Source organism: Rhamphochromis longiceps, linkage group LG20 (genome assembly GCF_057381845.1).
Source record: "Rhamphochromis longiceps isolate RC_006_pf linkage group LG20, R_longiceps_female_GT1.1, whole genome shotgun sequence".
Classification (NCBI taxonomy): Eukaryota; Metazoa; Chordata; class Actinopteri; order Cichliformes; family Cichlidae; genus Rhamphochromis; species Rhamphochromis longiceps.
Genome location: NC_140576.1, coordinates 10,874,296 through 10,900,920, shown reverse-complemented (window position 1 = coordinate 10,900,920; position 26,625 = coordinate 10,874,296). Strand labels below are relative to the sequence as shown.

The 26,625-nt window shown below is 40.4% G+C and overlaps 2 protein-coding genes across 3 annotated transcripts; one reads left to right on the top strand and one right to left on the bottom strand.

Annotated features, from left to right (window-relative positions):
* The first annotated feature begins 4,942 nt into the window (after window positions 1-4,942).
* On the top strand, window positions 4,943-20,054 carry chrna4b (cholinergic receptor, nicotinic, alpha 4b). Of its 2 annotated transcripts, XM_085393120.1 has the most exons (6): window positions 4,943-5,319; window positions 7,810-7,961; window positions 9,239-9,283; window positions 9,371-9,480; window positions 11,408-12,839; window positions 14,791-16,510. In XM_085393120.1, the coding sequence occupies exons 1-6, from the start codon at window positions 5,268-5,270 to the stop codon at window positions 14,914-14,916; spliced, it is 1,917 nt and encodes a 638-aa protein (XP_085249246.1). In that variant the 5' UTR covers window positions 4,943-5,267; the 3' UTR covers window positions 14,917-16,510. The 2 variants fall into 2 exon arrangements, with proteins under 2 accessions (XP_085249246.1, XP_085249244.1); XM_085393118.1 differs by having other exon boundaries at window positions 9,239-9,480; window positions 14,791-20,054.
* Window positions 20,055-20,253: 199 nt separating this feature from the next.
* zgpat (zinc finger, CCCH-type with G patch domain) lies at window positions 20,254-26,496 on the bottom strand. Its single transcript, XM_085393121.1, has 7 exons — window positions 26,332-26,496; window positions 25,295-25,956; window positions 24,999-25,132; window positions 24,741-24,908; window positions 24,218-24,340; window positions 22,530-22,941; window positions 20,254-22,147 (listed from the first exon to the last, which is right to left on the bottom strand). Exons 2-7 carry the CDS (start codon window positions 25,909-25,911, stop codon window positions 22,009-22,011), a joined length of 1,593 nt encoding a protein of 530 aa, XP_085249247.1. The 5' UTR covers window positions 25,912-25,956; window positions 26,332-26,496; the 3' UTR covers window positions 20,254-22,008.
* Between the last annotated feature and the right edge of the window lie 129 nt (window positions 26,497-26,625).

The window sequence follows — 26,625 nt, the reverse complement described above, 5'->3', positions numbered from 1 at the left end:
GTGTTCATTGGGTATCTCAGTTCACCCCTGGGCTAGTGCAGTTAGGTTCACAGTTGGCATCCAACTGTATCAATATTTGCCTTTGCCAGCAGCATTCAGGATGGCTTGTACATCCATCTACTGCTTCCAATTTGAATCTATGGTAAAAGAAAACTGAACACAAGACAATGCAGCGGGAAAAGCAGCAATACTTTGAGATTTTTAAAGATTTAAAGCTTTCTGTTTATATCCCATAGAGGCACATGTGAAACTCTTTCATTTTAAACAGATATTACAGGGGAAAAGTGCTGTAGGGGGTTTTGTGCAGCCTTTGAAGAGGCAGCAGCCATGACTGACAGGTGATCTTGGCAACCCTAGTAGGCTAGGTGTTTATGCATGCATGGCTTGAATCCCTATGTCTGTGTGGGTTTGTGTGTCTGAAGCTGGATGCATGTCTGTATAACAAAGAACGCTGTGTGAATCACTGAGGCAAAACATGCGCTGTTGGGTGAAAGCTGACCTGGCGATCTCAGATCCAGGGATTGTTTCAGGGAGCTCTCCTCATAGAGACTGACTTCAGCGGGAACACACTTTGTGATCTGATCAAAACTGCAGATACTTCACTCGGTTTGGAAGTCCATTCAAAGTACTTCTAATCTTTAAAGTTTAATGCTCTAATGAACTGTCTGATTAGCATAAACTCTCTATCGTGCCTCACACTGATCTTTTATAAATACATCCTATCTAACATATAGCTGTGGTCAGAGTGAATCTTCAGTCTGATAACTGTTCATGTACTCATGGCGTCGGAGTTGTAAGTGTTACGTTATTCTGTGCTCAAGTAAAAGGTGCTTTCCTTTTTCTTCTCTCAAGGTCAGAATTGAGTGGTTGCATTTGATGAAGGACTTAGCTTTTAGATTTAATCCTTTTGTTCAGTTTAAACAAAGTCTGCTGTATTTGCCAGGTTAGTTCAATTCACTTTGGTGGAACTGAAAGCAATCAGTCAAATTGTGGTGAGGTCCAGTCAACTGCATCAAGACTAAGATGAAGCAGTGAAGTAATGCCAGCATTACTACATATGTACAGTACTATGAAAAGGTACCTACCCCTTCTTGATTTCTTATCTTTTTGCATATATGTCACTTAAACATTTCAAATCATCAAACAAATTTAAATATTAGACAAAGATAACCTAAAAAGCTATCCAAACCTACCTGGCCCTATGTGTGAAAAAGAACCCAGAACAACATCTGAAGAACTGCAGGCGTCACTTGCCACAGTTAAAACAAGAGTTTAAGATTCAACAATAAGACAGAGACTGCACAGACGTGGCATCCAGAGAGAAAACTAGTCAAAGTCTGGACTTAAATCTGATTGGGATGCTTGGGTATGACTTTAAACAGGCGACCCATGCTGGGAAAACCTGCAATATAGCAGAATTACAACAATTCTGCAAAGAAGAGTGAGCCAAAATCTTCCACAGTGATGTGAAAAACTCATTGCTAATTAACACAGACGCTTGATTGCAGTTGCCAATGGTGGCACAAACAGTTATTAGTTTGGGGGGAAGTTACTTTCTCACATAGGGTCAGGTAGGTTTGGATCTTTTTTTAATAAGTAGGAACCTTTTTTCCCTTAGTAAATAAAATCATCAGTTCAAAACTTATTATAAATATTTGGAAACATAAAAGTGTTTTTGCATTCAAACAGATTGAGCCATATAAATATAAAGTATTGTACTCATTTAATAAAAGAATGCTCTTCATGTGGAGTTTTTGTACAACAACCATGATCTGTGAGTTGGTGTGCACATTTAATGGCAACAGGCTCACTGAACATGGGAAAAGTGAGACATATTGTTGACACCGTGTTTTATATTCTTAAGAAAATTTCAGGATGTTCATCATCTATTTTGTAAATGCATGGCTCATTAAATATGGAAATGCAATTTTTTTTTTAAATGTAGTTCTTTACAATTCAAGAAATGAGCAGTTTAGAGGGGTCTGTGTTTCATGTGGTTTATTATGGCTTTGTTTTAATGGTTCAGCCAACTTGAAATCAAATTAAGCCGTATGTGGCCCATGAACTAAAATGAGTCTGATACTCCTGGGGTAGAAGGAGATTTCCCAGACTGATGATTGATCAAAAGCTAAAAACAATTTGAAAACTGCAGGGTGCTACAATTGCAGTACTATTTGGTGAACTAAGATAAATCACTTAACAACTTTTGTGCCATCATGCAGAAATGTGCCCAGCACCCATTAAAATGTTTTGGCTCACTTGCATCTGGAGATTAGCATTGAGATCTTTTCTTTAACTGCATATTTTCCCCATCAGGTCAAATTTTTGAAAATCAAATAATACCTCATGTGTGCTGGTGATCCCTCAGCACCAACATAGGGATACCACTTATAAAAACGATGTTTCCTCAGTGAAGATTTTGGTAAAAGCAATGCAATTTGTTTATTGAACGAAATAATAATGTGTGCACAATTAGAATCAGCCACTATTGTCAACAGTGAATAAACTGCATGTTTGATGGCAGACGGTGCTTATTTACCACATATCAGTCAAGTTAGCAAACTTCAATTTAACACCATGAGTGATGCACTGTTTAGCTTGAATCAGCATCAGTAAAGCAACAGATCACATTTCAAGTCATGACATTTAAGCACCAAACTGTGATTTGAGCTTTAAATTATGCAAATTTCATTATGTTCTCTTCACCAAAGTGGCTGAATTATTTATTTTTCTTGGTAGCTCCGGAAAGCTTGGAACAGGATCCAAACAACCATGCTGGAAGGGTCTGTGAACCTCGGTGAGGTACAGTCAGCCTGTTAGTATGTGGCTATACAGTATCATACAGTCCATGCTTCTAATTCACCATGGTTGCATGCTAAATTAGCTCATTTGCATCTAACACAAAATGCAGCTGAGTCTCCAGAGTGTTATTAGTTTTGCATATAGCTGCTTGTAAATCATAGGATTGGACAAATTAAAATATTGATCTGGTAATTGTGCTAGATGAAAAATCAAGGCGTCACAAAAGCAATCACTCTTCATTATGAGAGGGAAAAGTATCGACTGCTCCAAATTGCATGGCACCCCATTTAATGGTTATCAAAACACATCACTTTAAAGCACAAATGTCAACCTCGTGGTACTGTCGCCAGAGGAAAAGTCCAATGGACAAAGTTTAATATACAGGCTGGCAGACTGACACCGCAACACCCAGATTCCCAACCCTGACATGCGTTGCACATATACAAACCAGCTAGGTTTTATCAAATGCCACATGGTTCAACTTTGGAAGTGACTATTGTTAAGGATAAACATTTGAAATACCTACTGTGCACTGCAGTTAAGATTGCAGCCACTCATCTTCCTGCTTTAAAGGGACGCCACCAGGTCAGCACGTGTGTTTAGTTTGTGACCATCTGGAGCAGAGGTCAAAGTGTTTGTTTGGGGATCAGCAGAGGTGCTGCAATATCAGAACAAGATGAATTATTAAGGAGGTTGCAGGAAGAGGTGACCATACCATATTCTCCTTTACCATTCGCAAAGCAAAAAGCACAGATGGTTCTTTTCATCTGATGAGATGGCCGCGGAGGGAGACTATATGTGTCTGCATGTGGGTGTGAGATAAACTAATATGCGACAGCCACCAGGCAATTGGCCTGTTTGTGCACCGTGCCCTTTTACTGTAAGTGAAATTTCCTCTTCCAGTGCTCCCTGCTGCTACATTGTCCCACTTACAAATTCCTGCCTGACTCCTGTCAGCAATCCAAATAAATAATCAGCTATCAAATCTCTCATGGCAAGAATGTGGATCTGTGCTCGTGGTGGCAAACTGGCGAGAGGAATCTCTTCATCTGTCACGTCACAGTTAGTCATCGCTGGATCAAGAGAACTTCGTCTTTGATTAGAAAAAATCAATGCGTGCTCTGCAGAGGCTCTTCTCTGTGGGCTCACAGAGAAGCATATCTGACAAAGACAACTAAAACAGCAAAATATATCTTTGTTTGCACATCTTTTCTTTCACTCTGTCATATAACACTCAGGAAGAACTGTCAGAAAGTCAAAAGTCAGCTTCTCCTTCACCCATCCTCATGTAATGATGACGCTTACATTTTTTTAAGGCTCTCCAGTTCTCATTCTCAGGTGACATTTTGACATTGCTGGAGAAAAATGAAAAAGATATTCAGCAACAGGAAATACACCTCAAGCAAATGTGACTGTCTCAATAGATGGCTAGCCTTGGCATTGAGCTCTGCTGACGTATAAAAGCTGAAAGCAGACTGGGGGGGAAGTAAGATGCTATAGAGAAAAAGAAGTCTTCATCTGTGTGTGAGACGTCACATGAAAAATTGACAGTGTGTGAGGGTCAGGGGTGTTTAAAAGAAAAAGGAGTGGGGGAGAAAGGGTGGGCGGGGGGAGTGCTCGTGGGAAACAGTGCAGAGGGGAGGTTGAAGAGTATCCAGAGGTCCTGTGACTCACTGGCACTTTTTAACACAGTGGACTTTGACAGGTAGCTGCACATACACTGTAACACAGCTCACATACAAATAACTGGTCAAGAAAACCACACAGCGCTGCTGCTGTATGTACCAGTAATCAAAAAGTCGACATCCACTACCCCATCCTCCTACCAATCCCACCCCACACTCCTTCTCACACTCTCCCTCACACACACACACACACAGAGAGAAAGAGACTGACAAAAAGTTCTGTTTTCAATGAAAAAAGTGAAGAAGAGAAAACTGGAACAGGGAGAAAAAGAAATATGTAAGTAGGAGGGAAAGATAGAATACAAAGAGAGAAATGAGGTGTGTGAGAGAGAGAGGGGGGAGAGAAAGAGAGAGAGGGAGAGATGAGGTGAGGAGGCGGAGAGATGAGAGGCGAGGGAGGGAGTAATGTTGACAGGGAGGGTGGAGAAGAGAAGGATAAGCCAGCCACACTTGGATGAAGGATTCCAGTGGAAGGAGGAGGAGGGACTTTGAAGTGTTGGATGAGAAAAACTACACTATGTGTCTGTGGGTCCTTCATACTGCTATGACTGGACAAAAGAGATTGTGAAAAGATGGAGAGATGGAATCAGGAGGACCGCCGGACCCTGGGTTGACTCAGACTGACGTGACCTCTGCGTCTGGGTGTTTAACCTGATCTGAACCCCTTGACGACCTGCTGTCACAGGGCAGACTTTCCAGGTTTGATCACTTCTGCTATGACTGAAATCCAGCAGAAGTTGGAGGGAGTTCACTGATAGAGTTGGGTACTGCTGGATCACTATGGATTTCTACAAATGTTTGAGCTTACTTTTCTTCACTCTTCCTCCACAAGGTAAATAATTCCACCGTGCTGTCATTAAAGCTGCATCATCTGTCATTTTATTTTTCAACATAGGGGAAACCGATGCGAAGGATGTTTATGCATTTTTCATTTTTGCTGAAGGCAGAAGTATATATTGAAAGAGGAGGGTTTTTTAGCTACTAATCATCTCAAATTAGATTTTTTTCCCACTCCTCTTTTTTCTGTTTAAAATATCACGCTGGTCAAGTTTATCAGCATCAACAAAGTTGGCTTACAAAGAAATTTACTGCATGACTCAAAAGAACTGCCTGTATTTGTGCCATTTCAATAGATTTGCCCTAAATAGCAGGGCAATTCAGAGAAACGACTGAAAGGCATCAGATGGCCTTGCTTTTCTATTTAATATAAGCCTCTCTCCTTACCCCAGTCATCTATATTCAGTCCACCCCAGTCTCATTACTTACCAGACAGGCAATGATTTTTGCTGAGGGCTAATTTGGCACAATGAACAATACAACCATAAAAACACACGACCTTTGGGACAAAAAAACTTGTTTTCTGTAGTTTGCTGCTGAAGGGTAGAAACTGCCTGTGTTGCTACGCGAGCTTTGTAGCCTGGTAACAAGCTTCATCTGCCTGGTTGTGTAGTATTCACTTGAGTGAAAACTAATTTGCTTCTGATGCAATACTGTCCTATGAGACAGCATTGATCAGATGAGGACAGATTTGGACCCAGTAGCTCTGACACGTCCAAATAACTCATCAGGCTTTGCTGTAGCTTCAGAAAACTGTAAAATACAGCAATATAAGAAAAACTTCACGATAACGAGTGACAGACAATGGCATCATCACAGTCTGCATGAGTCTTATTCATAGTGTAATGGAGAACACACCATGTAGAAGTAAACTCATCTAACAGTTGCCTACTTTTCCCTGCAAAGATTATTGCTCTAATCTGCATTTTTTACCAAAGTCACAACACCCTGTGAGCTCTCCCATATAAACCCATTAGTCCCAAGGCTGATTTAGAATGTACTTGAGCCTCCGGTTTAGTTTAATATTGGTCGCATTCAACAGATAATGCTAGAATTTGATGCGATAAAACAAACGCCACCTTTGACGGCCTCTCTCGTCTGAACGTGTAACAGCATTTCAAGGTTGTTGGGTGTCTGGAAATGTCAAACAGATCCAGGTGAAAACAGGAAGACAAGACATGAAAGGAAAAAGAAACTATATCCATTTAATAAGATATCGATCCCAAGCTTTTAAAAATAGTGGATGCCAGTTTTCAGTCAACTGAAAGACAGCCCATCAACTTTGATTGAGTGGGTAGAAGGACCCAAGAGGAAGGCCAGCAGCATGGCAACAACACCTGTATCGCTATTTTAAGGATACAAGTAAGGGGCGTTTGGAATAATATAGCCTTAGAAAAGTGGAAGTTACTAATGGAAGCCTATAGAAAGGTCCTCTCACGTCCTTTCTATAGGGGCCTGAGCCAAGCAAGTGTGTTTGGCGAATATATTAATGTTGTCCAGAAACCACAAGAATCTAGTTTGGAAGGGTCCTCTTTAGGATTATTTTTTTCATGTGATATTTGACAAAACAAATTAAATCCAAAGAGAAAGAAAGACATTGAACTGTGTGGTACTGCTAGAGATGATAAAATATCAGTGAGGCCAGTTAAATCAATCACTGCCTCTGAAAGATTGCAAACACAATGAATTACCTGCACAGATGCAACAAGGTTTATAATGGAAAAGTGCCCAAGTGAATGTGAAAGGAAAGAACCAAAATGCAAAGGACGTCGTCCTGTCGAAGGCACAGGATCATCCCTTTCTCTTTAATTGTCCCCAGACCTTGCCGGGTCCTTCTCAGTGCCGAGGGATCTGATTGAGTTGCTTCATCAGGACGGCTGTTGAAAGGAAGAAAGGGAGAGGGAGAGAGTGGAGGGTGGGTGGAGGAGGGTGGTGAGGGAAACGTCTGGACAGATCGCTCCATCAGCACGTTTGTTCCTTCCTCTTATTCCTTTTATGCAACCCCCCCACCCCAAACCCTCCATCCTGATTTGTCCCGTCTCTCAGATCCCGTCTCATGTAACCATAGGCCAGCTGTATAATAGAGGTCACCCTACTTTTAGATTACACTCTGTATTCTTTGGTATCGTAGCATCAGCTCAATCCATTACAGATTAATGTATTGTGAATGGAAGCAAATATTTTCAACATTAATAGTATTCGTATAAAGTTCTGCCCTGTATTTCATGAATATGTGAACAAAAATAGAAACAATTCAAAATGGTTATGAGAATATGCACGAGAGCCCTGCACAAAATCAACTGGTACAAATCACCATGGAGTTAAAAAAAAAAAAAAAAAAAACGTAGGAAAGAATATCCTATGCATTGCAGTTGCAGTTCTAAGTAAAGATCAATTGGTCTCGTTTAAATTACATAAACAGGACGGCACACGATTAATCTCAGCTTCTTGTTTTGTTGAATTTTTTTCTCATTTCTGGCCTCAGTGTGTTTCCAACTTGGACCCCATGCCCACGCTGAAGAGAGGCTGCTCCAGAATCTGTTTGCAAATTACAATAAGCTCTCCCGACCTGTGAGGAACACTACAGATACAGTACTAGTCCACTTTGGACTATCTATCGCTCAGCTAATTGATGTGGTAAGTAATAGCTGACATCTTTGTTAAGTTTCCATCAACATCTACGACTGGACATTAAAGTCTAGCTACCACTGTGCCCTTCAAAAATAACACGATCTGTGTGTTTCTTCTTTGAGGAGAAAAGAAACGACTGCGAGACATTTCGATGTTATGGCTCCATAATGGGACTCTGATCATTAAATAGCTTTTTTTAACTACCTGTAATTAAGTTACCATTTATGTAAATATCTAAATACATATATCACTAAAGTTGTAACGATTTAACAAAAAAGCTATCCTTGTAATTACAAACATCCTGGCTTGTTGAATGGGCATGAGACATGTGTTTCATTATTATGAGTGTTATGTTGGGAGGAGATTCTGTCTTATGTGCTGTATATTGGTAATTACTAGCTGAAAGATACACCACGCAAGAGAGATAAATCAGCGGAAATGAAATCACACCAACAGAAGACAATGCATTATTTTCCCAAATTAAATTCACTTGTCAAGTATGCTAACACAGACAGTAAATATTCAAATCTGTCTCCTGAGCAGCAATCCAGACACAGCTGCTCTAGACAAAAATAACTTCGTTAACCCCTCTCGTCATGTTGGTATCTTTGCATTCCAGACCTCCTGTGGTTTTAAGTGCAAGCTTTTAGTATGCATTTTACACAAATGTCACTGAGATTCTGTTGACTAAGGTAAAAATGATTATATAAACACCCGACTGCCATGCAGAGCCATTTAAAAGTTACCCAGTGCAAGACTGTGCTGCAGGGGATGACTTTTCAGGTTTATGACAAACAATTAGTTGACAGTACTTTCTCCACCTGCCTGCCGGTGAGAGTCAACTTTAGGTGAAGTTGTCTTCTCCTGCACAGTGCATTCACTGCCTGCTGTGTCTTAGAAGTTCCCAGGGAAGAGCTGGAGAAAGCAGCTTGCCTGCAAAGAAGTGAAAGTGTTTTTTGTTCTGGTTGATTTGTTCTAGAAATGATTCATGAATGTGTGTGTGTGTGTGTGTGTGTGTGTGTGTGTGTGTGTGTGTGTGTGTGTGTGTGTGTGTGTGTGTACTTGTTTAGACGTCTTTGTGAGGACAGACCACTGCCATACTACTGTACTTGTGGGGACTAACACTCACTTATGGGGACAAAATCCCATCCCCATGAGTTTGGGGGAGGACCATAAAAAAGAGAGAAAGAAAAAACTCAATTCTATCTCAGTGGTAATAAAGTGCTGATGGACGTTGAATTCATTGTAATCAGAGTAATCCTCTTTTCTGTTTTCCATAAAAGGATGAGAAGAACCAGATGATGACTACAAATGTCTGGGTTAAGCAAGTAAGAAAAGATGATAGAGAAAAGGCATGTGAAATACAGTCCAGTATAACGCTGCGATGCATAAATATGATTAATGTTTTGCAACAGGAATGGAACGATTACAAACTCTGCTGGAACCCAGAGGATTATGAAAATGTCACCTCCATACGTATCCCCTCAGAGATTATCTGGAGACCCGACATTGTCCTCTACAACAAGTGAGGAAGGAAACACCTTTTTGTGCTATATGAAATTTAGATTCTTTTCAGGCCCACAGTGTGCTTCCTGTGCGTTTTAAATGTCAACATTTCAATGTAAAAATGATCATATGGCAAGTAATGCTCAGATTCTGGTGGTTTAATTCCAACAGATGGCATGACTTGAGGGAAAACACGAAGAATCTGCTGTTGTGCCAAACATCTTGTCCTGTGCCAATGTCATAAAGTAATTTAGTTGAAATATATGTGAACAAGGTCACTCCTAATGGATGTGGTTACAAACAAAGCTCAGTATGACAGAAAGTAATATATTTGGCTGGGAATAAGAAGGTGAAATGTAACTGGATGTATTTCAACGATAAAATGCATCTAGTATGAGCACCTCAAGTAAACCTGGATTAATATTTTTTCCAAAAGTCGGCTAATAGGAAAGAAAATTTCATGAAAGAATTTGCTAAATATCCAACTTTTAAGTTATTGAACAAAGATTGTTGTTTTCATGGTGAAATGACTGAACCTTTGTCACTTCTCTCTTTTAATTAGTGAGGCAAAACATGGCGATCTCACTTGTGAAGTGCATTTGTGACACAATATCTCAAAGACTTTTGTAAACAGCATTGATTTAAACAGCAAAATGTTACATTGTGAATAGCCTGCATGTCCATTCAGAGAAAATAAACATCAAAAGGGTTTTCTGATTACATAGGTTCAAGCTATTTCCTCTGTAGACTTGAGCTGAATGGTTTGGAATGAGCTCTGCACCTTGAGATGTAGAACTGAGATTGCTGGTTCACACGATGAGGGTGGATGTAATAACTGGTATCAGGTGTGTAAAAGCAGGACTGTTGTGTACACAAAGGAGATTTCAGATCTGAGACAAAACTGTATCTTCAAGTTCTGTTTTCCTCTGGCTCATGAAGACCTTATTCACGTCTCGAAAATTATATCATGTTAGCACTGAATTGTTCCATAAACGTCTCTAAACAGAAAATCATAAGCTGTGTGGAAAGTGGTAGCTGCATGCGGACCCAAATGCAATGTGCAGCATAAAGCAAGCATTAAGTGGAGGATTGATGAAAGGGAAACAGTCCAAAATAAGAACGGGAAAATGGAATAATGAGGAATAATTACTCCAGGATAGGAAACACTAACAAATACTACAAGACTCAGAGAAACATTAGAGAACACACAGAAATATGGAGCCACTCAACAAATGACAAGGGAAGACTGAGACAATAAATACAAAAGCTAATGAGGCTGGTGGAAAAAGATGGGGAACACAGCTGGAACAAATCAGGGATAATGAGACACAGGAACTGCAAAAAAAGAAAAGAAAATGACAAGGAACACCAAAATAAAACAGGAAGTAACTCAATGGAGACAGACTCAAACACAAGTAGAGCATGAAGAGATAACAAAAAGGCAACAACAGACTGTGAATGAACTGAATAATGAACAAACTGGACACCAACAGAATGTTAAAGACATGACATCTTGCCCATTTAGAGATGTACACACATAAACATAAGTGTCATTGACATAGATGAAGACATTTTCACTTTTTATTTGATGACTCAGAATACTTAATCTTTTAAATACATTTTAAATTAGTCTCGACCCCTGAATTTCACAGGGTTAGAAACTGTAAAAACGGATAACACCACTTCTTTAACTTTCTCCTGTATCTATTGAGCAAAAAATCTTATTTGTTACTTGAGTTTTCCAATGAAAAAGACTTAGTTACCTCCATGGCAACTGAACATCTACTCTACCTGTGAGCTGCGACTGACCTTGAACATTTTAAAGTAGTGCTTGAAGAAATCACCCAGAATTAAACTTATAAAATTCCTTTATTAAAGAGGGGCTAAAATGTGATGTGAGTCTGATATATGTGTTTCCACCTTTCTCCCCTGGTCTTCATCTGCAGTGCCGACGGTGACTTTGCAGTTACTCACTTCACAAAGGCGCATCTGTTCTACGATGGCCAGATAAAGTGGATGCCACCAGCCATTTATAAGTCTTCATGCAGCATAGATGTCACGTTTTTCCCTTTTGACCAGCAAAGCTGCAAGATGAAGTTCGGCTCTTGGACCTATGACCGTGCCAAGATCGATCTGATCAGCATGGCCGGTGATGTGGACCAGATGGACTACTGGGAGAGCGGGGAGTGGGTGATTGTCAATGCAGTGGGCAAGTACAATACAAAAAAGTATGAGTGCTGCACAGAGATCTATGCAGACATCACTTACTACTTCATCATTCGGAGGCTTCCATTGTTCTACACTATAAACCTTATTATCCCCTGTCTGCTTATCTCCTGCTTGACTGTGCTGGTGTTCTATTTGCCTTCCCAGTGTGGCGAGAAGATTACCTTGTGCATTTCAGTGCTACTGTCCTTAACAGTGTTCCTCCTGCTGATAACAGAGATAATACCATCTACATCTCTGGTCATACCACTGATTGGTGAATACCTGCTGTTCACTATGGTCTTTGTCACGCTCTCCATCATAATTACCGTCTTTGTGTTGAATGTACACCACCGATCCCCACAAACACATGGCATGCCTCACTGGGTCCGCAGAGTATTCCTGGACTTGGTACCTCAGGTCCTCTTCATGAAGCGTCCGCCAGGCACCGCAAAGCAGCACTGCAAGAAGCTTATTGAGATGATGCACCGTCCAACAACGATATCTGCCACAGGCAACTCTCAGGCCTTCTGGACAGGCCTAGAGACTGGGCTAATACAAATGGCCCAGGCTGAAAATATAATCCCAAGGACACAGTCTGACAGCCCAAGCATCCTCGTCTGCTCACCATCTCCACCCTCTTCCCCTCTTGGGAAGCACAATGAAGAAGATCACCCACTGAAGGCCGACATTTTCAGCCGATCCACATCTGGTCAGTATTCAGTTCTCTCAGAGAAGCAACCCCTACGCAGACACAACTCAGCGGCCTCGTCTTCTTCCCAATTGTCATTGCCCCCAACTTTGCCACTGGGTCCACTTCGCAACCTGTCGAGGGAAGAACCAAGTAGACTGGCCCCAAATGGTCGCTCCCACAGCGTAGAGCAAATGTGTGACCAACAGAAGTCGCTTCCTCAGAAAGCCAGACATCTGTGTCGCTCCAGCAGTGTCCAGTACTGCTGTCTGCATGATGATGGGGTCTCTGGAATAATGGGGCAGTTGAAAAAAACTCCTCCTACAGATCAGCTAGCAGAAACCCTAACAGCAGAGTCCACAAAAGATGCAAGTACCCAACAGGATGCTGTGATTCCAACTATTTCTCCAGCTATGAAACGGGCTATAGAGGGAGTGCAGTACATCGCTGATCATCTCAGGGCAGAAGATGCAGACTTTTCAGTGAGTAGACAGAAACGATCAAGCCTTGGTAATAATGTTTCTAAATGTTCTGTTTTAAACACAAGTGAAATCCTTTCAGAAATTAAATAAGGGCTTTTAGCACAATTTTTGATTTATCTATTGCCAAATCCCAACAGCAGTCACCTCAAGGTGCTTTATATTTTAGTGTTAAGACCCTACAATAATTTGAAAAAGAAACCCCAAAACAATCAAATGACCCCCTATGAGCAAGCGCTTGGCAACAGTGGGAAGGAGAAACTCCCTTTTAACAGGAAGAAGCCTCCGGCAGAACCGGGCTCAGGGAGCTATCTGCCACGGCTAGTTGGGAATGAGAGGAGACAGACAGGACAAAAACCACACTGTGTAATTTTGAGCTACCATTTAGAGACTGAAGTAAATGGGAGAATAAAATCCAATACCTGATCTGTCACGATTTGTTCAATTTCAAAATTAGTCAGATCCCAGCAGGAGAAACATGGTACCTCAGCGGGCACATTTCTAAAAGGTCAGTTTGTTTGTAAAAAAAACCCCATAACTACCTCGCATCTTTTGCCTGCAGGCATTTAAGGTGTCAGAGGAACATTAAATAAAAACAGTAGATTCTGACTGGATCCTACAGGGGTGAAATGTACTTCCATGCAAAAAGCCTACATGTATGTTCCCTGTGCTCACTCCCACCAAGCAGTGCTCCTCCCCTTCTTTCTTTTCTCGTGCAAAAGAGGATGAAAGTAATCCTGAACAAACAAGGAACCCTGTTATTTTGCATGTCAGAGATCCAGCTAAGCTGAACTCAGGCACTGAGTGACAACAACTTTTCCAGAATAACTGGAAAAATAGTGTGTTTTAAGCAGTGTGGGCTGTCCTTTGTGTGTTGCATAAAAATAAAAAATGGTTATGTTGTTATCTGCTTTTTATCATCTATGTATGCAGAGCTCCACTGCATGCAGCATTGTTCACATACTGTACTTTTTCCTGTCTATGCTGTGTACTAGGAGGAGGCTTTAAAAATGTTATTGACTAGAAAAAGAACAGGGCCAAATCACCCCTGCCAACACGAATATATTTTTAAACTACTGATTCTGCTCACTGTAAATCATACAAAGTATAATAAGACTTTCAATATCATATTTGTTTCTTTTCAAAACATTTGTTGTTGGCATTTACATACATGTTTATATACTGCTCCCATGGCTTTTGCATATGTTGAGGATGCGCATACCCAAAAACTCAGAAGGGATGCAAGAAAGGAAGAGCACATAAACACATAATGACAATCAAGTATCAGACCCATAAATGACAAGTCAATTTACCATTGCTAATTATTAAAAAGCAAGATAAAAGTGACATGACTGAGTCAGTAATAACAGTAATCGGGATTTTCTGATGATAAAAGAACGCTGTCTTATTTAGAAGCTCTTATGGGCAACTCAGTGTGAACAGTCGCACATACAAATGCTTATGCAACCTAATTAAAATTGACCATTAGACAAGTGAATTTTCTTTATTGCTTTCAAACATAACCCTGAAACTGTGCTTGGAACAAGTATTACATGTCAAATAATTAAAAAAAATTCAGCACATAGTGATAAAATGCTAATTATAAAGTTTCTGAGAGGGGAAAAATACGTTTCTGGAGGATATATGTGAGCAAATGTAATAAAAACCTATTGTATTCACTGACATCAGTCACCGTCGACGCCACAATACGCTTTCGAGCTCTAACCAGAATAGGCCTGTCTTTAAAACAATGGGACCTCCGCAATTTGACCTTGAATTTTTCATAAGAGACACAAGCAAGGATTGACTGACATTTAAGAGATAGCAGACTCATAATGAAAAAATCAGCCATTCGTGAGAAATCAATCAAGGGTGAAAACTGACAGGTAGAAAAGGAAGGTGGTGTGGAGTGAAATTTGAAATGTCCCCCTGTGCTGTTTCCCCTCTCTGCTAGGTCAAGGAGGACTGGAAGTATGTGGCCATGGTCATTGACAGGATATTCCTCTGGATGTTTGTGCTGGTGTGTATACTGGGATCTGTGGGACTCTTTCTTCCTCCTTGGCTGGCTGGAATGATCTAGAATCTCTGCATCAAGGGAAAGAGAACACGGACAGACAGAAGGACGTGTTCCCCCATTCTCTTAACAAAAAAAAGGTCTTTTTATTTTCTGTTTTTCAAAAGGACTACTTGTCACATTTCTCGCTCTTAGGCCGGGTCATCGGAAGGTTACTCGCTAAAAGACAAGATGAAATATCAATCATCGATTTCAGTGGGCATATAAATTCTTTATGAGGGCAAAAGGCCAACAGCAAAAATATCCTTCCATGTCACTCCGTTCTGACATTGAGCTGTATGGCTCAATCAGATACTCTTGTAAAAAACGGTGAAAAATTGACTCTAACCCATGAAGAACTATGGATGATGCCACAGACAGACAAAGACTGTAGGCACCGGGAGCTGTTCATAAGACTGTGTAAAGTTGAATATATAGCTAACTTTTAACATTCCTTCAGTAATGTCAGTGTTGCAGTATGTGGACTGTGGAACAGATCAATGTACAGTGCTTTTGCCAAATACAAAAAAATACATATGTTCATAAAACGATTGTTTCTTTGAAACCTAATTGCCAGAATTCTTGGCTGGGTGCATTCAGGTGTCCTGCTTTGTGCAAGAGTCACTCCACAGGTAAGCAAACATGCAGCTTTGCAACTTTCTAACTCTAGCACATCTATTCAGCCATTCTCTTTGCTTTTACTGCAGATCGTTGTCATTCTTTCCATCTCTTTTGCTTCTTTTGGTTTATCAAGTAGAGCAGAAACTGATATGGATGATGACAATAAATGTGGCGATGCTGGTAATATTATTATTCTACCTTGGCGTTGAAGATTTTGAGATGAATTTGTTACTCATTAGTTCCAACATTTAATTCCAGCGTCCTCTCCGCTTTCATTATGACCTGACTTCTGTCGCTTCCCATAATGGATCTTTTCAGTATCTACAACAGCTATATAAAAAAAGATAATTAAAATTTATTAATGAGTACACCACTATTCTGTGAAAAACTATTTCATGCACAGAGCAAAGGTTAATTGTACTGCAGTGTTTTAAAATAAGTTGGCAGAGGAGGGTTTCACACTTAACTACATTTAGTTTTATTCATTCGCTGCTTCCACAGGAGGACCTGCTTTTTGGATGTTTTTTTTAAAATACGTTACAGAAATTAATCTCACGTGTCCCTCTGTCCTCAAAGAATAGCTAAAGCAGATACTGTATTTAGGAGCACTTATAAAATTTGCAAGAAGTAAAGCAATCATTAAATAATTATGGGCCTTAACAGAACTGTACAGCTGACCGGACAGATTTTTTTTGCATTAAATAATTATTTCATTGTTTATTTTAGTTCAAAAGCACATCACTGTACATTTTGCACACACATTTCTAGTTTAGATGCTTCACTTCAGTTTCAGTTCAAGTCCATGTAGTTCTTTAACACCCTCACACTCTTTGTTGGGTGTATTTTTTGATTTCTTTGCCTTTGTGCCAAATTCACCCTCACCTTTGTCGTGCGTGTGGGTTGTGAGATGTTTTTGAAAGCCTTGTTTGATTTCTTTATGTCACATAAAGAGCTATAGGCACATGTCTACTTATATTAATTTCATGTAAAATAAAACAAAGCTAAATGGAAAGCATCTAGATTAGGTATGTGAATCTATGAAAAGGCTTTTTTAATATTTCTATTTTAGAAATTTGAACTGTTGGCCTAAATAACTTAAAGAAGTGGAAATGAAACAAAAACAAAACAAAACTGATGAAACATGAGGAACAGAACAAACGTGTATCACTGAATTGTGTGTGAAACGAAAAAGTATTCAATTACTCCACTTTAATCCTGTGTTCGTACATCAGCACTCTGCAGCTCCACGTGAATAAAACTCCACATCTGATTAGCTTTAAAAGCATGTAATGTTACACCTGAATACCCAAAGTAATGACCTCAATTTTGACCTCAACAAACAAACTATTGCATTTCCACTTGCTCAGCAGACGACTAACCACTGATCATTATGTAAATTCACAGACAAGAGAAAACAGCAATTTAGCACAATATGGAAACACTGCACTTTGAACAAGGTGAAATAGCTGCCGTGCTCCCTGTTTATTCGTACGTTTCAGCACAAACTCTGGAGAAAAAAAGGTGGCGATAGCCTGAAATACAAATGAGTGCTCTGGCTTTGTTGCAACATCAAAAATGTAGCATATGACAAACATGAGTTTAAATCTTTTGTCTGCATTCAAAGATTTATATATGAACGGATATTAATTTCCATTTATCCCACCAGTTTTCCAAGGATACACAATACCACAGCATATTGTTATTATAATTCTAAAATGAAATGAGCATGGTCTTTATGAAACCACAAACTAATTTTCATTAAATGATAAGCCATGCCTTTTCAGCACAGATCTCATGCATAATTTCAGCATTAAATACTTGTAGAAAAGCAAATGGCAAAACTCCATAAAGGTCCTTTGTGTTGGCTTCCTCAAGGAAGCAATGCCAAATGCCATGTAAGTACACAGTGTTATTAATTACAGCTAAATGTCATGCTATTGAATTTACCTTTATGAAAAATTGACCTTCAGTGCTAATTTCAATTCAGTGATTGTCTTCTGAGATACATATGCCCCTGCTCGGATAATTAATGTAGACATTTTGATTTCAAAATGTTGGTTATTTCCTGCAAAGAAGATGAACTTAATGATAGCTGCTTCCTTACTAATACTAACCTATATATAATGGGTATGGCATGGTGTGGGGACTGTCCTTAAAAAGTCTGTGAAAATTGGATAAGCAAAGGAAAAGAGAAGAACTGTGAGGCCTAAAAGCTATCGATGAAAGTCCTAGGTAAAATCCAGCAAAGACTAGACACAGGAACCGAGAGATGCATCTGGACGGTTGACTGTACGCTGAAGCCTCAGCAGAAATGGTCTCAGCGGAAGAGTGGCTGTCAAGAAGCCATTCTTAAGCAAGGGAAACAGGGAGAAAAGGCTGAGCTATGCCACATTGCACAAGAACTGAACTGAAAATCAATGACAGCGCAAGGGAATCTAGTGGGGTAAATCCAAAATAGAATTTTTCTGCTTCAAATTGCTGTCAATATGCAGGATGTTAGGAGAGACGCACAACAGTGAGTATCTACAGACATTTGCATTGTATGGTGGACGCTCTGTCATGGTCAGGGGCTGCATTTCAGCCAGTGGAGTTGGATTTTGTCAAAATTGAATTGGAATTTAGAATGAAGAAAACATGCAAAAATCATGGAAATCATCTGATTGGTTTCATTTTTCAGCATTACAATCATCCCAAACACACTAGTAGTGTATTAAAAGCATGCCTGGACTGAAAAAAATACAGTGGAATAATATCAGCAATAGATTTGGCCTCCCCAGAGATCACACCTTGACATTACTAAAGTAGTGTGGGATCATCTACACAGAGACATCCAAAGAAAAGCCTTGAATGTCCTTCAAGATACCTGGAGGGCATTCAAGGCTCTTTTCCAGAAGACCGCGAAAAGACATTACAAAAAGTTTACCTAAGAATTCAGACTGTGTCGGACAGTAAAGGTGGTCATACCAAATATTGTCCTTCAAGCTTATTAAAATTGTACAAACTCTGTTTTTGCCTTGTATATTGTATTTCCATTTGTGTTTGCATGTTTTAGTATTTTGCTGTGTCCCATTTTTTCTAGCAAATATATGTAAAAATTAATAATGTCAGTCAGCTTTGCTTTTACCAGGAAATATATTTTCTGATCTGAAACCAAAATTGAACTCTCTGAGCAGAACTCCAGAAGTTTTATGTCTGGTAAACAGCAGGCTCCTTCAATCACCTCATTCAGCCCCACAGTGAAATACTATCCCTGTAGTGAACACAAAGGTGCTTCTCAGTGACAGGGACAAAGAGACGGGTCAGGACTGAAGGTGGTGTGAATGCATTAAAATCCAGAACAGTCCTAGAAGAACAGAGTCTCCAGAGTCCAGCAACCTGAAACTGGGATGAAAGTTCACCTTTCAACATGACACTGAAATGAAGTCCAAGTGTGGTTTCAGCACAATGCTGCCACTTGAGTGGCCCAACCAAAGACCAGACTTAACGTCAGTATGCCACCTGCAGATGGCAGCTCAAGGATGGTTCCCATCCAGACTGACAGAGTTTAAATGGATGTTTCAGGAGAATGGGACAGAGTCCCCACATCCCATCCAAAGCTAAAATTGATTTAGCAAGAAGACTCAGTTCTGAGACAATATTCAAAATACCTTCGAGTGAGTCATTGATGTGTTATTAAGTTTAAACTGATGGAAAAACATGTCAATTTCATGCATCATGCAAAATTGTAAAAAGAAAACTTGTTAACTGTTAATTGGTAATAAGTGTGCATACAAGGTAGATAGCAAGGCCTTCAATGTATAGAACAGAGTGCTGCATATGTGAAGAGTCATGTTTTCATGATTACAGTGTATTTGTGTCAGATGAGAATATTTTGTATTTAAACAGTATGCATTAAGTGCTTTGGGAGTCACTCGTGCTTCTCTGGGAGCATTAAAAGCATCCTAGAGAGATTTTCACAAAGTCACTTTCATCTCAAGTAAAACTCACGATTCAAAAACTAGTATATTGAGCCAAAATCTTCACAAGGGAATAGCATCTGCATCCAAGATTCAATGCCAACTGGCCAAAGAACAGCCTGCGCCTGTTAGGGAAGCAGTCAGAACATCACTGGCAAACTCAGCCATTAAAGCATTTCTATAATGACTGTAAACCCGAGCAGGAAGAGCTCTACCTTTAAAGTAACCTGAATGAATACAATGCAGGTTTCATGGTCATGTTTAGACGTAAAACTTACAAAGATAAAGTCAGACAGATTACCATAAACACTGCGGTCAGACTTTGGCTTTTATATCAAAGCAGTTTTGACTGTTTACTTAATACTGGAAGTCCTATTTCATTTCCTCCGTGTTAATGAAATAAATCAGCCTCAAGCTGGAGGTTCAGCTGGAGGTGAGATTACAGGTTGGAGGCCAGCTCTGGGGCTTTAAGATCAGCCAGAGCAGGTGCAGGGGTCTCTAGCCCTTGGCAGGATTTTACTTGCACCTTTTCAAAGCCTATTAGCTCAGGAACACCACTAAGTGTAAAAACTGGAATACTGAGACAGTTAGCATGACTTTAATAATCTATTCTGTGAGTTCAGACACGAAATAGTTTGCTAGATAACTGAATCAGTTCACAGTTTTCAGCAATATTCATCACAAAGAAAGTGAGACATTTGTATTCATGCGTGAGGTTCACTGTAAGAGACTGAACCAGATATCTGATAATAACCTTATGCTTTTATAACGTTAGGCTGTTTTTTTTTTATCTGTAAGATGTGTGCCAATAAACCTGTCTGTGCTAGAATGACATCCACCTGCACCATATGTCTTTATTTCCTACCCTGTATATGACTGTACATAAGAAAATATTTACAATATTTGTGACAGTGATTGTGAAACCTAATGAATAGGGCATAAAAACACACACTTTTCTCAGGAGTATTAAACAAAAACATTAGAAAGCTCAGCTGATCTACATGTTCAGAGTAACACTCTTTTAAAAAGTTAAAAGCAAGTAAAAATTAACAGAGTAATGTGTTACCTATATAATATGAACACAAGTAACATACAGTAATAGAAGTAATTTCACCTCACATAATTGTGAGGCACCGAGAAGCGCAGTTAAAAACTGCCCCAGCAAATTCTTATGGCACGAGTGTCTGTGGGAGTGTGTGGTGCACTCATACACCCAACCATGCAGACAGCACGACCACAGTAGGACACGCAGTGAATCTGCCTCTAGCTGGGCACTGACTGGACCCTCATAAATGGGGTAAAGCGTGAAGCACAGACCCTCAAGGGATCCTATTAAATCAACACACATAGTGCATTTAGCCCATGATCAGTGAATTCAGCGTCACCCCTGCAGTATTCAGCAGTCAAAGTGCTGTCACTCAGCAGACCGAGGTGCAAGCGGGGGCTTCCCTCAGGGTACGGAGAGAAGAAGGTTTAGGAGTTCTGCCTCTGTGGCTTTCCCGCCTTCTCCAGTAGACCCCCGTGCACAGGCTTACACTGTATCTCACTGCAGCTGTTACTGCTTTAGCATGATTGTACAATCTGTCTTCCTTCAGGGACGATATGATTGCTCACCAGTTCCTCTAGTTGTCTGTCATGGTCTCCGACTCACACTAAACCTCACTGCTCTCATTTGAGATGTTAAATGCAGGTGTTTATAAATTGAAGTAATAGCGTTATTATGCCTCGCCACATCAGTTTTGAAGTCGCTTATAAAAGGACGAAGGCCTGATCTACGGTTGCCCAGCACCACGACTGCAACCTTTTACTTCACGTAGCCACCACCCAACCCCACAGACAATGTGTGTCAGACTTTATGAGCAGGCAGGCTGCTCTCCAAATTCATTATTTAACAGAAAGGTTACGGTTGCAACTTCAAAGATGGTGTGTACGAGCCGTAAGAGGCGTGGGCGTAACTTCAAAACTCTGCAAAGGTCTTCCAACTCCTGAGGATGTAATTTTAAAAGTATGAAAGTTCAAGTATACGGCACCAACCACTGGAGCGGTGCTCGGCCAGAGCGATCAAAACCTCTGCCAAAGAAGCCTAACAATGGGAGCACATTACAAATTCTGTTACACAGTCCATTCAGTTTAAAGTGGAGCTCAGGTGTGCGCGGTTAAGAACAAAGGAAGGCACACAATAGGTTCTCCAAACAAGCTATATATTTTTCTTTTTTCAGTTCGGGTGAAGAAAAATACAGCTAGGAAAACAAAAGTTCATTAAAAATGAAAAATATTTTTGAACATTATTGAGACCTGTGCAGCTGGAAATCAAAAAAACATCAATGCTGAGCGGATAATGCGCCAGCGCTTAAAAATAAATGAAGAGCAGCGGATTCACTCTGCATCAAGAGACGGCAGTGAGAAACGACTGGAAAAAAACAAGTCTTCAAATACAGTGTAGCAAAAAAAAAAAAAACCTGACATAAGGGCGGGAGCAAAAGTTCATTTCAGGCTCGCGGTGCTTTCCTTTATCCTCCATGTCTTTGAGAGACAGCTGAGCTCAGAACTCAGTCATCTTCTTGTGTGTGTCGGCCTTCTTGTGCTCTCTCTGGATGGACAGCTCCTGGGCTTTCTGCTGGACCAACAGCCGGCGGGCCGCTGACAGTTTCTCCTCCAACTGCTTCACTATGGATGGGTCCCTTTGCACACATAAAAATAAATAAATAAAAACCCAGACAGATTAGGAATTGAGACGAGATGATGAGTCAAACTGAATTTAGCTGCGTTGGCCACAGAACCATGTGTCTAACCTCGCAACTTCACACCTTATTTACATTTTCGCGCAACTCCCACAGTCCTTCTTTGTAAACTCACATTAATTACCACTTTAACTGTCAGGAACATTATAGCAACTCAAGTTCCACATGCTTCATATCTCACAATAGACTGTTGTATTGTGTAAGCAGAGCGATATATGCAATGGTTTCTAATGTGACAGCAGCTGCTGAGGCTCTGTGGGGAAACAATTGGCTAAGGTTGCAGTACAGCTAATGAAGACTGTGCACTGACCCCAGTACTGACCTGCCTTCCTGTCTGCTGAGTGACTCGCTCAGCTTCTGGATCTCCCTCTCGGTCTGGGACACCCTCTCGGCAGCCTGGAACAGCCTCACGTTCAGACTCCTCTTGGTGCTTTTTCCTCCCCGGTAAGCCTCCACCCCGGTTGCCGCTGATGGCGCAACAGCACCCCCCTCGGGAGGATGAGCGGTCTTGCCTCCAAGCTTGTGGTTGAGAAAGTCAAAAACGGTCTGGCCCCCTCTGGTAGCGACCCGAGGCTTTCTGCGCCGCTTTGGGCGGCCGGTTTGTGCGCCGTCCTTTGCAGCCTTGCTCTGGGTGCGTCTCTGGGTGAACTCAGAACACTGATCCAGAGACTTTCCTTTGGGTAGTACCACCGCCATTACTGGCTCCACTCTGCCCTCCTGGAGCTTTCCCAAGCCTGAAAACATAAAAGACAGTGAGTGAAGAAGAACACAGTGTAATGTGCTTCTTACATCTGCATACATAGACTTTTATTAGGATTCACTGTGCAGTGAAAATGCATTTGTATTCATTCTAAATATGTTAACTAAGACACCAGTTCGCCAGTATCTAACTTAATGTTAGTTTAGTAGTTTGACTGTAATTCTCAATCTCAGACCTACACACAAAAAATGATAGAGTGTGACAGTGAAAACCAGAAGATAGATAGATAGATAGATAGATAGATAGATAGATAGATAGATAGATAGATAGATAGATAGATAGATAGATAGATAGATAGATAGATAGATAGATAGATAGATAGATAGATAGATGTGCTACACACACACACACTACCATTATAAATATTATAATTAAATTATTTATAATTTTATATAGGTTATTTCTCCTCCTTTCAACAACTGAATATTAGACTGGAAGAACCAAAAGATACTGGGAACATTTTTTGTTTTTTGTCTTTCATTCCTTTAATAATAATTAATCAATGTTATTTAATTAGTTATCTCTATTTTTTGTACTTGCTCTCCCTCTTTTGTATGACAAAAGTAGGAAGAAAATCATGGAAGAGGCTGTTTGTAATATCTAAGCTTTTTCCTAATAAACAACCCACCCCTCCCACACAAACCAAAAAACAAAGTAGGTCTGATTGGAAATCTTCAACTCAAACTTGAAGACCGATCTATGTCTTTTAAATGTGCTATACAAAAACATCTGACTTGACTTGATTTTATTTTGGATAGACATTTGTTTGGGTTGAATATACCACAAACCACTTTAAGTTAATATGAAAACTTGTTTCGTTTACGTGGCAAACATACAATCATGTACAGAGCAAAGTGAAAATAAAACTGGACAAAGCACAAATTTAAGCATAGACATTTGTGTGTCTATTGTTAGATGACACACTTTTGAGCTGTGATGCATTGTATATGATTTTAAAGTGCACCTTACTGCCCTCTCGCGTCTTGTTAAAGAAAATAACTGCTTCACCCAAACACCACTGTCTTACACTAACCACACACCATCACAACCTCTCCTAATCTTGGTGCTACTTTTTCTTGTTTCTAAAAGTGTCTTAAATGTATGTTTTGTCCTATTTTTAAAACTCAAGAATTAAAAATAAAACAAAATGAATGCAAAGAGTTAGGTTAGCTGATTTTTAAACAGCATGCCAGGGGTGGACATTGTGACTTCTGAGCCTCAGCGCTTTGTTGTGCACTGTTTGCACTCACCTTTTCCATATTCGTAGCCCATTTTGAGCATGAGCTTGGATCCAATGCCTCTGGTATGCGCCTCCCAGCCACCAAAATTAGCACTGCTTGATGTTTCAGTGGGTTCCACAGCAAAGTCTATAACTGTTGCACAACAAGTAAAAGACACAGTCAGTTCTTTTTTCAAGTCAAGAAAACCCTTCTTCATATTAATAACTGGCCCAATGTGTAGCTATGACAGATACATTTTTACTAACATCGTTCTCTATGATGTCCTGACATGAAACTTTTTTTAACATAAGCTACTTTCAGCTGTTTGTTTGTCAGGAGTTTTACTGACAAAACCCCAAAGGTGAATCGAGCAGGTGATCGTTCACTTGCCAAGAGAAATCACGACACCATGCAGCCTCTTCATTTTCTTTTTTTTCTTTTTTTAAGTGAGTGCCTCTGAACCCCATTGCCTTTTTTATTGGCAGGCAGACTTAAAGATTATATTTTCTGATGTTGTGGCTGATTTGTTTTTTCTTACAAAATGTAAACACACCTTTTGCATATCCCATAGCATCATCTCCATCACCGATGTCATCCGAGTCGGACTCTGATGACAGCGGGTCATCTTCCCTTAAAGGTGGGATAACGCCGTCGGCCTCGACCACGGCATCTTTCAGCAGCAGCGAGTCGAACTTCACAGTGTAGAAACCGCTGTCAATTTCTAAAGTGAGAGGAAGGCTTTGAGTTATTTCTTTATACCTCTTCATACTTTTTTTGTGTTTACATTACGACCACTCTGTGAACAGAATACCTTTTATTTTGCCTGGGTGCCAGATACCGTCCTCATGACGAGCCAAGCAAGATGAACCTTCTTCCAGATTACTTAGATCAGAGTCTAGGAACTCTCTGAGCTCCGACACATAGACCACCTCACCGTGAGAAAACCTTTGATAGTGAAAAAACACCAAATATAACTCTCTGTGTGTACAGATCTGAGATCCAAGTAGATGATACAATAATCTTGTAAGGGACTGAACTGACAGAAGCCCCGAATTTAAATCACGCTGTCAGTAATTTATGGTCACCTCAGTGAAAGTGATAATTTACCTGCAGTTATCCTGAAAGCGACATTTATCCTCCAAGTAGAACGGGCAGGGTTTCATAGACTTCTGGGTGGGGTAGATGTAGAGCACTCGCACTTGTGCCTCATCTCCATCTGGCGGTTCTGCCCCCACTACCATGGCATTGTGATACTCCAATGTTCCCCATGTTGTCCGATAGGGCGCTCTTACTTTGGTACCACTTAGTGCATCTTCTTCTTCCTTGTCCTCTTCTTCTTCTTCTTCTTCTTCCTCTTCATAATCCACCTCCCCCCCTCCCCCGTCCTTAGTTCTCTCTTTGGAATCTGAGCTATTACCCGAAGACTCCCCAAGTTCAGAGTAGAAAGCAGCAAACTCAGCATCAAGTCCACCGTTTGCATCAGTAGCTGCTTCTGATGCATTCACTTGCAGTCCGCTACTTTCCTCGAGGCTTGCAAGCAGCTGACTTTTTCTGACAGACACCAGGCTGGCCTCAGTGAGCTCTATCAGCTGACGGAGATCTTCTTTCAGTTTGAGCAGGTCTGAGTGCTGGGTGGGGTCCAGGCCGGCAGACAGGGCTGTCTCCACCTGCTGCAACTGGGCACTATAGGCAGCGATGGCTGCCTCAAGGGATTCTTCATCCATGCTGACCCTAGGTACGAGCCAGGGCAGGAACCGGCAGCTTATCCCCTTGCGGAAAAAAAACAAGATGCAAAAGATAAAAGGGGAATCTAGATATAAGAAGAAAGATCATTTCGAAAGTCACACTTTATGGGCCACTTATTTATAGCAAGAGAAGAAATTTCCAGATATTTGAGTGACAACAGGACAAAGAGGAAGCATAGCTTCGTGAATGTTGGTAAATCTGAGGTAGACAACAGAACCACATCTAAAAGATGTGATTTCATTGTAATAAGAGCATCGACTGTGTGTTTTGGTGTGTTACGAGGTACCATAACATTTGTCAAGGATTTAACGTAGCAAAATAATCATGTCTGTAACATCATCACAGACTGTTTTAGCTGTTAGCCGTCTTTAAGCTAACTTTTACAACACTTGTATTACCTTTGTAATTAGGGTAGCTGTCTCATATCCACCACGGCGACGGAAAATGACAGCCCCAACAAAATCTTCTTTATTCAAAATATGTTTAGTTCAAATAACTAAATACAGATACTAGGATTGTGCAGCACCGGCAAACATGCCTATATGTATGAGTCTGACGTCCGATCAGTAGTCAAGCTCGCTTAAATGAATGGACTTCCTTTGGGAATACTCTACTTTCAAAATAAAGCTAACATCGTTAAGCGTCAAACCGTTTCGAGAGCTAAAAATTGTCAGAACAAGCTTAAAAATGGG